The 15,834-nt window shown below is 36.1% G+C and overlaps 1 protein-coding gene and 1 long non-coding RNA gene across 2 annotated transcripts; one reads left to right on the forward strand and one right to left on the reverse strand.

The window, feature by feature from the left end:
- The first annotated feature begins 1,109 nt into the window (after nt 1–1,109).
- Nucleotides 1,110–4,231, forward strand: LOC122593322 (root phototropism protein 2-like). The gene is made up of 5 exons (XM_043765717.1): nt 1,110–1,281; nt 1,396–1,468; nt 1,550–1,927; nt 2,700–3,419; nt 3,641–4,231. Exons 1-5 carry the CDS (start codon nt 1,139–1,141, stop codon nt 4,103–4,105), a joined length of 1,779 nt encoding a protein of 592 aa, XP_043621652.1. The 5' UTR covers nt 1,110–1,138; the 3' UTR covers nt 4,106–4,231.
- Nucleotides 4,232–8,554: 4,323 nt separating this feature from the next.
- On the reverse strand, nt 8,555–9,449 carry LOC122590923. The gene is made up of 2 exons (XR_006322633.1): nt 9,410–9,449; nt 8,555–8,682 (listed from the first exon to the last, which is right to left on the reverse strand). It is a non-coding gene; the product is annotated as an uncharacterized LOC122590923 (long non-coding RNA).
- Nucleotides 9,450–15,834: the final 6,385 nt, after the last annotated feature.

Below are 15,834 nucleotides of genomic sequence, written 5' to 3' on the forward strand. Positions count from 1 at the left end.
TACCTAGGAAGATCTTTCATGCATCAACGTCTTGTATTTTCAGCCACATATTCATATTCATATTTTTATATCTTAATTTTATCAAGTTAATCTTATCTTAATATTTTATTATACTAAAAAACAGTTGCTTTAATAGTTTATTAATCAATCACAACTTTTGATTTCTTCAAATTTTACTAAATGAAATATACAAATTTTTTTGTAAGAACCGTGCGAACTCCTAAATTTTATATTGGATCAAATGTTTTTTTTGTTCATTCACATGTGAAACGTTATAAAAATATATGTTGCAGAAGAAATTTTTTTTCAAAACCTTATAGATAGTCGTTTGTCATATGTGAACAGAAAATGTAAACAAATTCATTTACAAGTTCACAAAAGACTATTTTGAAGGTTTCTTCAATAAGTTTCTTCTACAACATACATTTTTATATCATTTCACATGTGAATGAACAAAAAAAACATGTAAACAAATATATAATTTTAGAGTTTTCATGGTTCCTAAAAAAAATGGTTCTCAAAATAAGGAAACACTCTTTCTCTCTCTCTCTATATATATATATATGGTAAGATTTATGTAAAAACTATTCATATTTGAATATAGGTATTTTAAATATAACTTGATAGTTCATATGGGAACGAATATTTTCACATATATCATTCATAAATGAACATAAGTTATAATTTAAAAGATCTTATGCTTCTTCTAATTTCAATAGTTTCACATAAACCTCCAAGAGCATTGTATTTGTGTTTTGAAATCTTACACTTTGGAGAAAAATTTAATTACGGGATATATGTAACCAACTCGCTTAGATGGGATGATAATTGGTTTGCCTTAAGGTGGACCATATATGGAGAGCTTTTTAATGCTCCAAGGTCTAAAGTTCGAGTCTTCACATGGTACATTTTTTTCGAGGATTTAAATGGAGATCTGCTCGTCAAGAGAGCTTTCTAAATGAATACTTGATTCAGACGGCATATGTTAGATTTTATGATATTTGCCAATAATTCATGCATTTAAAGTAAAGAAAATATATATATATATATGTAAATCTTTGATAAAAAAGAAAGTGAAGTAAATCTTTATTGAAAGTCCAACAACACTGTCTGCCATGATCACCACCTCCCCCTATTTATGCCCCCAACAAAATTAGTAAGACTCATAGATCAACACCATATCTTGCCACCATTTTTCTTTAAACATTTTGGTGAAATGTCTACCACTGTCAAGAACACTAGTGGACCTTCTATAGTAATGGATACAAGTGATGAACAATGGTAAAATCATCATTAACAACTCACTCTAGTCAATAACTAGCTAGAAACTGCTTTATACTATCTTTTCAAAACTTGTTGATTAAGTTCTTAAATTGCTCCTATTCATTGTTTCAGTAATATATTTCCTCAAGATTTCCCAACTGATATATTGCTTCAAGTAGGTGAATCAAGTTTCCCTCTTCACAAGGTATGATCATAAGTTGCTCCTTTTCATTTTTGATCAAGCACTTTAATCCATCTCTAAAAAACAATATCATTTTTATGGCAGATTATGTTGTTAGCAAAGAGTAATTACTTGAGAAGATTAATTCTAGAGTCAGAGGAACCTGATTTGAAAGTGATTGATCTATCAAATTTCCCTGGAGGAGCCAAGATTTTTGATAAAGTAGTAAAGTTTTGTTACGGCGTAAGCTTTGAAATGACCCAAAATAACATAGCAGCTCTGCACTGTGCTGCAGAGTACCTTGAAATGACTGATGAGTATTGTGACGGCAACCTTGCTAGCCGGACGTATGCCTTCCTCAATCCCGCAGCCTTATCTAGTCTTTTAGGAGCTATAACTGTTTTGAACTCATGTGAAGATCTTCTTCCTATTGCCGACGAGCTCAATATTGTGCACCAATGTGTTGAAGCTATTAGTGCTAAGGTATCATCGATATATCCACCTCTTGTTTATTACAATGACTTTTTTCTTATTTTTTTAATGACAAATTTGGGCTCAGCAACATGCCCACCCAACTCCAATTATAGAGGAAACACGTTCTATGAAAACCACTGTCTTCATTATTGGGAGCATTTTGCTCAAGCCAGCATTTGAACCCATGTATACTTCAAGGTCTCAAGTCTGCCCAAATACCAATCCATTAAAACGCCTTAATAAACTGCAGAACAAACAGTTCAAAAACTGGATGTTTGCATCAAATTATTTCAATGAGAAATAGATAAAGTAATTAACCTTGATGGTATTGTTAAGAATCGATATTCATATCCACAATATCGAACAACAAGATTGAACAAGAAACTTGATTCTATTATAACCCGATAAACCGTTGGTTACATTGAAAAGACACACATAAAACTGAAGACAAACGTATCTATATATAGCCCTACATATAACGGTTATTGTTGAACAGTCATCTTGCTTCCAACCATTGCGACTCTTTTAAACAGTCGTGCCCTTTGCCATAAGAGGGCAGTGAACCGTCATCCATCTGTTTGTGGGTGTCGGTTTCTCTTAAATAACACCTGCCCTTTTCTTTTTAGGCCCAATTGACCCATTTACACATTAGTCCCTAAACTTTTAACAAGACTTAAATAATTAAGTCCAACAGGTATAAAGAAATTACTTTTAAGTTACAAGAATACGGAAATGAGATGTAGATAAAGCAATTAACCTTGAACCGTTGTTTCACTTACAGGCTAGCAACGAAGCAAAATTTCCTAGTTGTTCACCACCGAACTGGTGGGCAGAAGAACTATCAAACATCCACATAACCTTTTTCCCAAAAATCATTGATTCCATGAGATCACAGGGAGTAAAGGAACCTACAATCGCTGAGGCAATCACAATTTACGCCAAGAGATCATTGCCAGGCCTAGTCACTAGCATAATAGCTCCCATAACTAATGACCCCATTTCCAGAAATAAAAAACGAGAAATTCTTGCTTCAGTCGTCGCTTTAATGCCTACAGGAACTCAAAAAACATTTTTTTCAATCAACTTCCTATGTTGCTTTCTCCGCACTGCAATCTTCGTTGAAAGTGATGAAGAGTGCAAGAAGCAGCTCGAGAACCAAATATCAGGCGTCTTAGAGCATGTGACGGTTGATGATTTGCTCACCCTGTCATACACGTTTGATGGAGAGAAATTAGGTGATATGGAAAGTGTAAGGAGGATTGTGACCAGATTTATGGAGATAGAGAAGGAGAAGACTGTCGCTGTATTCACCTCTGGTGAATTTCAAGTTCCCTCGCGAGCAATGCTAAAAGTTGTGAAGACAGTTGATGCATTTCTTTGTGAAATTGCAAACACTGCTGAATTGACGATTTCAAAGTTCAATGAAATTGCTAATTTGGTGCCAAAAATTGCAAGACTAGTCCATGATGATCTCTATCATGCCATTGACATCTACTTCCAGGTAATTAGTTGCACCAAAGATGCGTCACATCAAATTCTACAAAATTTTGGTTTCCTTTTTTCTGAAACCGAACATTTATTGGATCCGCTAGTGAGACTGTAATCTACAAACTCTAGATTGATAAGTCACCTTGAATACCGGTAGCCCAAATGCCCTTTTAATTTTGTTGGGTGTATACTGTATGTTATTCTTATTTTAATATAGCAAATTGTGATTTACAGTCTCATCCAAACTTGGATGAAATCGAGCGAGAAAAAGTATGCAGCACAATGGATCCATTAAAGTTATCTGCTGAAGCAAGGGAACATGCTTCCCTAAACAACAAATTTCCATTACAACTGATTTGGCACACTCTTTACTATGACCAGTTGCATGTAAGAAGTGGGCCAAATGCACCTAGTGCCCAAAGCATGAGGCTTCAAGTCCATTCAGATGTGTTATTGGCCAAAGAAAATGAAAACTTAAGATCAGAATTATTGAGGATGAAAATGTATGTATCTGATTTGGAAAAGAAAAAAGTAGGAACTTCTTCTACTTCTAAAATGAAGAAGCATACTTTCTTTTCGTCCGTGTCCAAGACATTAGGGAAATTTAACCCTTTTAAAAAGGGGTCGAAAGACACTTTGAACATTGTTGATGGTATCGATCGTACCAAGCCTAGGAGGAGAAGATTTTCTATGTCATAGTTTATGTGAAATCATATATAGAATAATGTTTGGTTTCATTGTTGAAATAATTTGCCAATTAATTAAGGCTTATTTGAGTCCAGTGTACTTTGTTTATCATTGTTTCATGGCAGTAATCTTTTCTCATCCGGTTATCACCAATTCACCATCTGGTTTGGCAGCCCTTCTCTCGGTTGCTTTCAAGCTCAAACCATTTGAAACGGAATTGCTAATTGTCAACTTTAACTATTAGACATATATTAGTTTCCATATATCTACTTTCCATAGTATTAGTTTCTATGTATTGATTTAGGCTACTCTATAAATATAGCATCTTGTAATCCCTATTAATCATGATACAATACAATAATACTATAACCTACAAGGTTTGTCATGGTATCACAGCCATAAATCCGGCTACAATTCCGATCAACAACCCTAACTTTATATAACAATCTGTCCAACTCAAATTAACCCTTTAGATCTTCAAATCATACAACACCACCACCACCATTAGACTCGGATTCAAAATCCGAGCAACCCCATAAAATTTCGCCGCCAACACCCCCCCGACGCGCCTCCACGCGCCTCCTTTAACTCGCCGGAATCTTTCAAAATTCGACAATTACTTCGTTATTCCGGCGAATTAAGCTTCACCGCCACCACCATTTTAATCCTTGTCTAAATTCCGATCAAAACCCTATTAAAAAAAATAATAAAAATTTCATGTTACTACAGTGCCGCCACTACAGTACTGCTGCTACAGTACCGAACCCCCCCCCACCCCCAAATAATTCTCAGCTTCTGTTACAACGTCTTTCTTGCTTACAAATACTGATCATATTGAATTTGATTAGTTCAACCCAATAAAAAAAAAAAAAAACAAACAAACAAACAAACACACATACAATAATCAAACATGATAACTATAACGGCTCATGATATGCAAATTTTACAACAATTATTGCTCAACTTGGTCTAAGAATAGACCAGTCTCTTCACAACCACCAAAGAGTTACACAAACCACTCAGATAACTATAACACGAGTCATTACAACAACCGCAGCCAAGCAGGAAATCGGAACTCAGGTGTGTTTACTTTTCAAAATAAAATTTATGGAACGTGTAAAAAGTGTGGAATTATTCATATAGCATCACAATGCCCGAATCGTGACCCATCCACTTTTTGGACGAGACAACTGTCTGTCAATTATGCCAACCATCGTTCACAGATATCTAGTTCGTGGCTTTGCGACACCGGATCAAACAACCACATTGCAAAAGATTTGTCACTTTTTTATATCTCTCAACCCTACTATGGTAGCGACAATTACATGTTGGTAACGGTAAGGGCTTAACCATTTTCCATATTGGTTCATCTCGTTATTATTCACCTAGCAAAACGTTTTCCGTAAATGATATTCTCCATGTTCCCGAAATCAAACAAAATCTCCTTTCTGTTCAAAAATTTTGTTGTGACAACAATGTTTATTTTAGCTTTTACCCTACCTTCTTAGGGGTGGTGACGGACGAGAAAAAACCATAACTCGCGGATGTCCATCTGTCATGGATGGGTAATTTAAAAAAAAAATTACTGTGTTCCAAATGGATAACGGATACATAACGGATATAAATATGTACCCGTTTGCGGATCGCAGATGGATAATGGATACACCATATCCGTCATGGATATATCCGTTTAGCGAATCTGTCATAACCGCATATCATTATTTATATATGATAAATTTTGATAGATATTAAATTTTATTAAATCAAATATGTTCCATTTTGAAAGTGTGTTCCAAATCCGATTATTATGTAAGAGATATGTTTCCAAATTCAAATTCCAATTTACATAACATTATCACAGTTAATATATAGCATTTAAGCCTTTAACATTCTACCATTACTCCATTACCCCTTTTCAAGCTCTACAAGTCTCCAACGTCCTACTCCAAAGAAGATAGGAAAAGGTAATCTGTTTTTCCAATTAATATTTATATTTGTTCATTTTATTTTTGGCTGGAGAAGATGTAATCATATAATATAAAAGAAAAGAAATACTAGTATATTTATTATAAAAGAGAAACCTAGACAATCATATCATCATCTGTCATTAGCATGTGAATAGATCGATGAGTAGGTTACAACAATTTTAAGGAATTGAGGGGTTATACAAATAATGACAAAACACCATGAGTCCATGACCAATTGACGATGTAGTAGTAATTATCAAAAGACAAAAAGCATGAGGACATATTATCTAATGAATTCCTTCGATTCATTATACAATAATTTTTTACATACATCATGTCTGAAAACCCGACGAGTTCAATGCCTTCTGCATCTCAACATGTTTCTACTAGTTCAGAAACAAGTTCAAACCCTTTAAATGATAATGACTCAGCGGAGGCTTCTACGAAGAAAAGAAAGGTTGTTGATGTTGACGATGATCAAGGCCATGTGAGACCACTAATCTCAGATATTTGAAAGAATTTTAAAAAGACAAAAGTCAAAGGGTGTGTGGAAAGCCAATTGTAATTACTGTCACAAAAATTTGAGTTGGGTAAGCAGGAATGGAACAAGTCATCTTCATAATCACTTTAATAGATGTCCCCTTCGTACTACAAAGGATATTAGGCAATCAATGTTAAATCCAAAAGTTTCATTAGATGGAAAAGTTTCTCTTGAAAAACACACGTTTGGTCAAAAGGAAGCAAGGAGGGAGGTTGCATCCATGATCGTTTTACACGAGTACCCTTTATCCATGGTTGAGTATGTCGACTTTAGACGTTTTACAAGCTCTCTTCAACCTCAGAAAAGCTTTCTAATCAACTTATTGATACAATGGTGGAAGCCATAGGGGTAGGCGGAAGACTTTCTCCTCTCGCTGCAAGAAAATCCCTTTTATCGATCCTGATTATATGCCGTAGTACCCCTGTATCTATTGGGCTTCAGAGTCGGCTTTTAGTACAAGCGGTCGATTTGTTAGTCCACATCGTAGCCGACTCCACCCCGACACATTAGAGGCATTGATGTGTGCACAAGATTGGTTATGGGCTGAAATCAAAGGCTTAGTTTATTCCACCAATGTATATTCATATTGTCATACAAGTACAATCGTTGTTAATCTTTTTATATATATACATATATACTTTTAATGTTGCAGGATCTTGTTCAACGGGAAATGTAGAGTGTTGTACTTTTTTTGAAGAGTTAGAAGATGATGAAAAGGTATTTGAATAACCATGTGATAAACTGAAGAAGCTTGATAATAATGCTTTTGTTGACAGGATGTCGTTTATCTTAGTGGCTAAAGAGATTAATTCAAGTGCTACTTGGAAGTTGGAACTTTAGTAATTTTATTGAGTTCATTTTGTTTTAAATAAAGATCCAATGATCAAACGACTCTTTCCCTTGAAGATTTATTGTTTTTCCCCCTGCTTTTATTAATGGCATGTGAACGGTTGTTCTTCATTTGGTATGCGTTTCTTTTACTATGATGCATGGTTACTATTAGATTTATAATGAAAACCGTGGATTTATTCGCGAGCTTGTATACCCGCGGATAATGGACATTGATTAAATATTTAATCTGATTGCGGATATCCGCGAATTGACGGATCAAAAAAAACCCGCATGGATGGTAATGGTAAAAGGATATCCGCATCCGTTACCCGCGGATGCCATCCCTATACCTTCTATGTTGTAAAAGACATACATACACACATTACACTCCTCATGGGTCCCAGTGATGGAGGACTCTACAAACTCAATTTCCCAGCCAATCAACCAATTCCCAAAGTTGCTTTCTCAACCGCCCGAGCCTCTACAACTACATGTTATCAACGTCTGGGACATCCACATTCCCAACTGTTTCATACTATGCTATCTAAATATCATTTGCCTATTTCCTCCAAAGAATTTGATTTTCATTGTACTTCTTGTTCTGTTGGAAAATCTTCCAAACTTCACTTGTCCTCATCCGAACATAAAAGTACCCGTGTTTTAGATCTTTTTTTCTGTGATGTTTGGGGGCTTGCACCAGTAACTTCATGTGATGGACATCACTACTTTCTCTTATGTGTTGATCACTTCTCCAAATTTATGTGGTTGTTTCCGTTTAAACAAAAATCCGATGTATTTGAGGTCTTTACACATTGTCGCCATGGTTAAGACAATTCTCTACAAAACTTATAGAGTGCAAACTGATTGGGGAGGAGAATTCAGAAAACTCTCTCCTTTTTTCGCCTCACTTGGTATCATACATCGCCTTTCTTGTCCACACACTAGTGAGCAAAATGCTATCGTTGAGAGACGTCATCGTCATGTGGTGGAAACCGTGTAACACCCCGACTAAGGCGGAAACACGAGATGCCACAGAACGACATGGTACAAAAGATTTAAATATAAAACATCAACTCAAGTTTTCAAATGACATTCAAAATCCAAAAGATTACAAATTAAAGATGACGTCCAAATCCATTACACAACCAAATTCATAATTAAAATGATTAAATGTTTGCAATACTCGTCCAACCATACAAGCATATTAGAGTCCAAAAGGGTGGTCCACGCTACGCACCTAAATCTTTAACCTGAAAAGCATGAAGAAGAAGAAGTGTCAACTACGAGAGTTGAGTGAGTTCATAGGTTTTTAACTAACAACATAAAGTGTATATTATATATCCATCATAACCAAAATTTGAGAGTCACCAAATTTCCATGTATACCTCCAATGTCGCATTTGGAAAGCGTATGTTCCACTTACTATAATCAACGTAGTAAATTTCTATCATATAACCACGAGGGTATAATTCAATCAACCTTGATGAGTAAATGCTTGAGCCACTACTACTACCATTTTTTTTCGAAGTCCAATAATAAATAGATAAATCTTGCACGAGCTGTCAATCAAGTGCCGTAACAATAATAATAAAAAGGGTCGTGCCATGGAGACGACCTAAGTAAGGTAGCTAGAACACCCGTGGTCGGACTGGAAGTGGAGGTTGTCACAAAGACAACCAACCTTCCACCGTTACACAATTGGGTGGGTGGACGAAACCTAGTTGCGCAACTAACTAACTACAGGCCTCCATAATCGGAGTAAATAGTAGTGAACCGAAGAAAGCGGTTTGACAGAACTCAAGCTCATCATATAAATCATTTATCATAATGAACATACGAAACAATTTCATTTCATAATCATAATATCAAGAATCATTTCATATATTTGTAATAATAAAAGCAATTTAGCTTATATATCATGCTTTTCACCCCGATAGTTAAAACACATAAAATAGTTTGAAAGGGGCTATGACTCACTTGAATTGAGAGTGAAAGAGGGCTGATCAAAAGTGAGATCTCCGGCTAGTGGTGTCTTTCCTCAAGCAAGCCTAAACCATGGTATTCGAAATATGCACAACGTAAGTGTGTGTCGCATGACTAGTAAACTAGATCATGAGATGTATGCTAGTAGACTTGCCCAACTTTGGTTGTCGTTTAAATTATGGAATTCATTACATTATGTTGTTCGCCTCATTTGGTTGGAAGACATTTGGTAGTAAAGGTCATTCATACGATTTTGTTCGGTTATTGGAATTTCGGTAGTTTAACTTTGTATTATATATATTTTCCATTGCATGCTTTGTTTAATACCCATATTTGACATTTGTGTTCTCATAATATTAATGTTAATATATGTTACTGATTTATAATTATTTCTTTAATTTAATATTATTTAATTATTTATTTACTTATTTTATTGGTTTATTAATTAAACAATTCCTTATAATTATTTTTAAGTCCTTAAATTACCTCTAAAATTCATAGATAATTATAGATGGATTATCTACTGATTTTCAAGCCTTTTTATTTGTAACATTGTGATTCTTATATTTATTTGTGCCTTATTTCTATTTATTTAATCATAATGATTAATTAGTGACTTTTACTTAATAATTTACTTTTAAATTGTATAGTTCTTGTTCCCTTGCTTGTAGTTATTTTTCCCCAGTAGGTTTGGTCACTTTTATCATTGGTTAAGTGGCTTTGATCAGATTCATGGTTTATATAGTTTATTTATTAATTTATATACCTCTTAATTACCATTTTAATTCATTAAATCATAGAAATCCTTACAAATCACCACAAGATTTTTAGTCCAAAAATTCCAGCCCTTTTTAGGCACCTTTTATCAATAAAAATCTGTAACCATTCAACCTCTCTTGTGTCTTGCTTAAATTGAGGATTTTATAATTGAAAATCGTTTACCGAAATAGTGATTTTAGCCTCATTTCTTAGGCTATTAAGGTACTTCAAAATGGATTTTCATCCTAAATTCAACATTCACAGTAAGTTCATCATATTTTGGTGGTTCAAGTCGTGATGGTGGTGGTGGTGTGATATGTGCAATTTAGTGCTTTCGGTTAGTGATTATTTGACCCGAAAAGACGGTTTTTGAGCTTATTCTTGCCATGCATCAAATGAATTGAGTTTTATACTTTTAATATGTCATATTTCCAGTATGTTCATCACATTTTCATGGTCATAAAGTTATGGTGCATGTGTGTGCTCAAAATGCATTTTAACAAGCTTTCGGTTTTCGATTTCAAGCATATTTTAACTTGTTTTGACCCAAGCTTTATATAATTGATATTTTGTGAATTTTTCCAGAATATTTGCATGACTTTTAACCTATTTTTCAGTTGACACAAGTCTAGCTTCACCTCATAGTCCAAACAACCATCCAACTTTCTTAAATCTAGCATGCATGTAATCATCTCATCATTTTTAACAACAAATCTTTATCCAACAACAATCCATCAACATAAAAATGTATTTTTATGAAATTTTCCAGAAATATACATAAACATTATATAAAATATGTTCATCTTTTTATATAAAAAGTTACTTTACAACTAATCAACACATATCCACCTTTTTGATGCTAACTTTCATAGATCCAACACTTTATCAATAAAATCTATATTTTTATAAATATTTCCAGAAATATTAACTTCATAATATATATGATATATCCATCTTTCAAAGGAAAAATCATATCAAAAGCTATATAATATATAACTACACTTTTGGGTCTTTAACTAGTTGAATCCTTGGATCTTTCTTCATGGATTCAACATGCATGAGCATGGAAAGAAGGATCCTATCAACTTTGCCCTCACCAAGTGTATATTCAAGAGAAACATGAAGAAAACATGGACTTTTGATAAAACCTTTTTAATATGAACTAAATAAGATTAATCTAACAAAGAGATGAAGATATATACCCTTGAAGAACACTTTGAGATGAAGAAAAGATGGCAGAAAATCGTGGCCTTTCTTGAACCAAATAACCCTTGATTCAACCTTATATTAACCCTTAAACCTTAGCTTAACACCACCCTTGCTTAATCTAATCTAAACCCTTATCATTAACAAGTTTTTAGATGAGTTTAGCTTTGTTCTTCCCTTTTTTGTGCTGCCGAAATCAAGAAGAGAGAGGGGGGAGAGGAGAGTTTTTGAGAGAGAAAATAAAGTTGGTGTGTGTAGAAAGTGAAGAGTGTGTTTTGTGTGAGTTTCAAGGGGGAGTTGGAGGAGTAATATTCAAAATGTGGAGTGTGAGAGGGGGAAAGGGGCCGGCCATGGGGGGGGGGGAAATATTGAAGAGTTTTTTTTTTTTTTGTTATAAATTAGTGTATAAGTATAAGTGTAAGTATATGTAAATTTGTATTTGTTTTGTAGGTGTTTAGTTATTAAATGTATTTTGGTTTTTTAGTTAGGATATGTATAATGTGTATAAGTCATGTATATTTATGTGTATGGATATATTTTGTATTTTTAGTGATTACATAGGTCATTGGTTGTAGATTTGTATTATTTTTTAAGCTTATATGCTTACTTATTAAGTTTTCGACGCTTTTACGTACATAATTCTTCCAATTATATTTTTAGTTGAAAATTTTTATTTATCATGATCATATCTTCTTGATTTGGTTTTATTTTTGATTGTTGGGCATTCCATAGGAATTTTTGATTGGTATCTCAATTGGGAGTCTTAAGTTGTATTATCGTATCGATTGATCACCTCTAAAAATTTCGTTCCGAGGTATTTTCGTTAGGAAATTCTTATACATATTATTAGCTTTAGATTACTAATTTGGGGCATTACCTACTAGCTTCAAGTATAACTATGGCTTGCGGGAACATAGATAACCTAACTAGCACATATATAATATTAAAAGTACGGTTGTTACATCCTTACCCCCTTAGAAGAATTCCGTCCCGAATTTGAGTTTGCTTAGGGAGTAAGTGCGGATATTTCTCACGTATGAAGTCCTCGCGCTCCCATGTAAATTCGGGTCCGCGCTTTGTATCCCATCGGACTTTAACTATAGGGATCTTGCTCCTCTTAAGGCGTTTCTCATCGCGGTCAAGAACTTCTATTGGCTCCTCGCGAAATTGGAGCTTATCTTCCACTCGTAGTTCCTCGAGTGGAACTACTTTCGAATCATCCGCCACGCATTTCTTTAAATTTGACACATGGAAAGTGTCATGAACATCTCCCACTTCTTGGGGTAATTTCAACTTATAGGCCACGGGCCTATTCTAGCCACAATTTCAAATGGCCCAATGTATCGAGGACTTAACTTTCCTCTCTTACCAAATCTCACTGTTCCTTTCCATGGCGACACCTTTAGGAGCACTTTGTCGCCGACTTCAAATTCTAGGGCTTCCTTCTTTGATCCGCATAACTCTTTTGCCGATCTCTGGCGGCTTTAAGCTTTTCTTTAATGATAGCTACTTTGTCCGTTGTTTCTTGGACAAAATCGACGGTAGCTAGACTTCTTTCGCCCGTCTCTATCCAACACATCGGAGACCTACACTTGCGTCCATATAAAGCTTCAAACGGTGCACATTGTATGCTAGAGTGATAGCTATTTTGTATTATTCAGCATAAGGCAAGTGCTCATCCCAGCTTCCATAAATTCTAATGCACAGGCTCTTAACATATCCTCCAACGTTTGTATTGTTCGCTCACTTTGTCCATCCGTTTGAGGGTGGTAACTCGTGCTTAATGCTAGTGTTGTGCCCATAGCTTCTTGCACGTGACCCCAAAAACGTGAGGTAAATCTACCATCCCGATCGGATATTATGGACAAAGGCACGCCATGTAGTGTTACAATCTTCTCGACGTACAAGCGAGCTAGGCGCTCGGTGTTCCAATCTTCTTTGATGGGGATGAAATGGGCTGATTTCGTAAGACGATCAACAATCACCCATATAGCATCATGACCTTTCTTTGTTCGAGGCAATTTTGTCACTAGGTCCATTGCTATTTGCTCCCACTTCCATTCGGGATCTCTGGCTGCTTTAAAAGACCAGATGGCTTTTGGTGCTCAGCTTTGACCACGCACAAGTCATGCATCGGCTCACATATCGGGCTACGTCCCCTTTCATTCCAGGCCACCAAAATCCTTTCTTAGGCCTTGATACATCTTATCCGCGCCTGGGTGAATTGAATATTTCGTATTGTGAGCCTCATTCATAAGTACATCCCTTAAACCATTTACCTTCGGTACCCAAGCTCTTCCCTTGAAGTATAAGATTCCTTCATCATCCTTGTCAAACCTCATTTCCATACCGCACAAGGCTTCATCCTTAATGTTCTTCCCTTCAAAGGCCTTGCTTGGTCTCCTAAGAACGATCTCTTAGAGACATTCTTACTTGTAAGTAGCTGATTCTTGCCCTTGGCACCTTTTATTCCATCCCCTTCCTACTAAGTGCATCGGCAACGACGTTTGCCTTCCCCGGATGGTACTTGATTTCACATTCATAGTCATTCAGCAGCTCCATCCTCTCCTTTGCCTCATATTCAACTCTTTTGATCAAAGATGTTGGCAAGCTTTTGTGGTCGGTGAATATGTGCATTTAGTGCCATAGAGATAATGTCGCCATATCTTCAAGGCGAATACTAGGCTCCTAACTCCAGATCGTGGTCGAATAATTTTTCTCATGTGGCTTCAATTGTCTAGACGCGTAGGCAATGACCTTGTCTCTTTGCATAAGCACGCATCCAAGTCCTTTATTCGACGCATCACAATATACCACAAATCCTTCCATTCCATCCGGCAACGCTAGTATGGTGCTTCACACAACATGTTCTTAAGCGTTTGGAACGCTTGCTCTTGATCTTCACCCCATATGAATTCTCTTGACTTTGGGGTCAATTGGGTCAGAGGTACCGCAATTTTAGAGAATCCTTGGATGAATCTTCGATAATAACCTGCCATCCTAGGAACCTACGCACTTCCGTTGGCGTCTTTGGTGCCTCCCACTTCTTAATCGCCTCTATCTTAGATGGGTCGACGTGAATTCCTTTTCGTCTACGAGAGTCCAAGGAATTGACTTGGCGGAGCCAAAATTCACACTTAGAAAACTTAGCATACAAACTTCTCGTCTCTAAGTAATTGCAATATTATTCTTAAATGCTTCTCATGTTCATCCTTACTACGAGATAATCAAAATATCATCAATGAATACTATGACGAATTTGTCCAGTATGCCTACAAATTCGGTTCATTAGATCCATGAAAACGCGGGCGCATTTGTGAGACCAAATGCATCACCAGAAACTCGTACTGCCCATAGCGCGTTCTGAAAGCCGTTTTAGGTACATCTTCTTCTCGTACCCCTCAACTGATGATAGCCGATCTAAGATCCTGTTTCGAGAAATGCGACGCTCCTTGAAGTTGATCGAACAAATCGTCTATTCGTGGCAGCGGACCTATTCTTGATCGTCAGCTTATTCACTCCCTATAGTCTATCACATCCTCAGAGATCCATCTTTCTTTTTGACAAAAAAATTGGAGCACCCCATGGCGAAGAACTAGGTTGGATTAAGCCTTTATCAAGAAATTCTTGCAATTGCTCAGAAAGTCTCGCATCTCGGAGGGCGCTAACCTGTACGTGCTTTAGCTACGGGGGCTGCCCCGGGAACTAAATCAATCATAAACTCCCACCTGCCTCGTGGGTGGGAGTCCAGGTAGTTCGTCAGGGAACACATCTAGAAAGTCCCTAACCACCATGACCTTATGAGGGTCCTTACTTTTTACTTGCTTATCCACTACTTGTGCCAAGTATGTGTGATATTCCTTACGTAATATTCCTTACTTTCATAGATGACACTATCTTGGTTTGGACCCCCGCCCTATGGCCTTGTATTATAAGCACCTCATCATTATCTAAGGGAATTTAATGACCTTTTCATGGCAAAGTTTTCTGCACGCATCTTAGACAACCAATCCATTCCTACTATCACATCAAAACTTCCTATCTCAATGGGAATCAAGTCTATACTATAATCCTCCTCGTCTAAAGTCAACATACAATCAAAATAATTTCCTTGGCCTTATACTCGTTCCATTAGATTCGATATAGTAAGTTTCATCAAGCTCACTAGTTTCTTACCAATCATTTCCTTAATTCAAAAGAAATAAAACTTCTTTCGGCTCCAGAATCAAATAGCATAGAGGCATAAACATTATTTAATGGAAACGTACCTACGATACATTTGGGTCATCACGTGCCTCATTCGCACCCATGGCATACACGCGTCCCTAGCTGACCTCCTTGGTTCCCACCTTCTGGTTGCATGATTCCTTGATTCCCATTGTTTGCTTGATTTCCTCCATTACCTCGGTTCCACTGATTCCCATTATTGCCTTGTTTGCTTGGTTCCACGATTT

The sequence above is a fragment of the Erigeron canadensis genome, chromosome 3, assembly GCF_010389155.1.
Source record: "Erigeron canadensis isolate Cc75 chromosome 3, C_canadensis_v1, whole genome shotgun sequence".
Classification (NCBI taxonomy): domain Eukaryota; kingdom Viridiplantae; phylum Streptophyta; class Magnoliopsida; order Asterales; family Asteraceae; genus Erigeron; species Erigeron canadensis.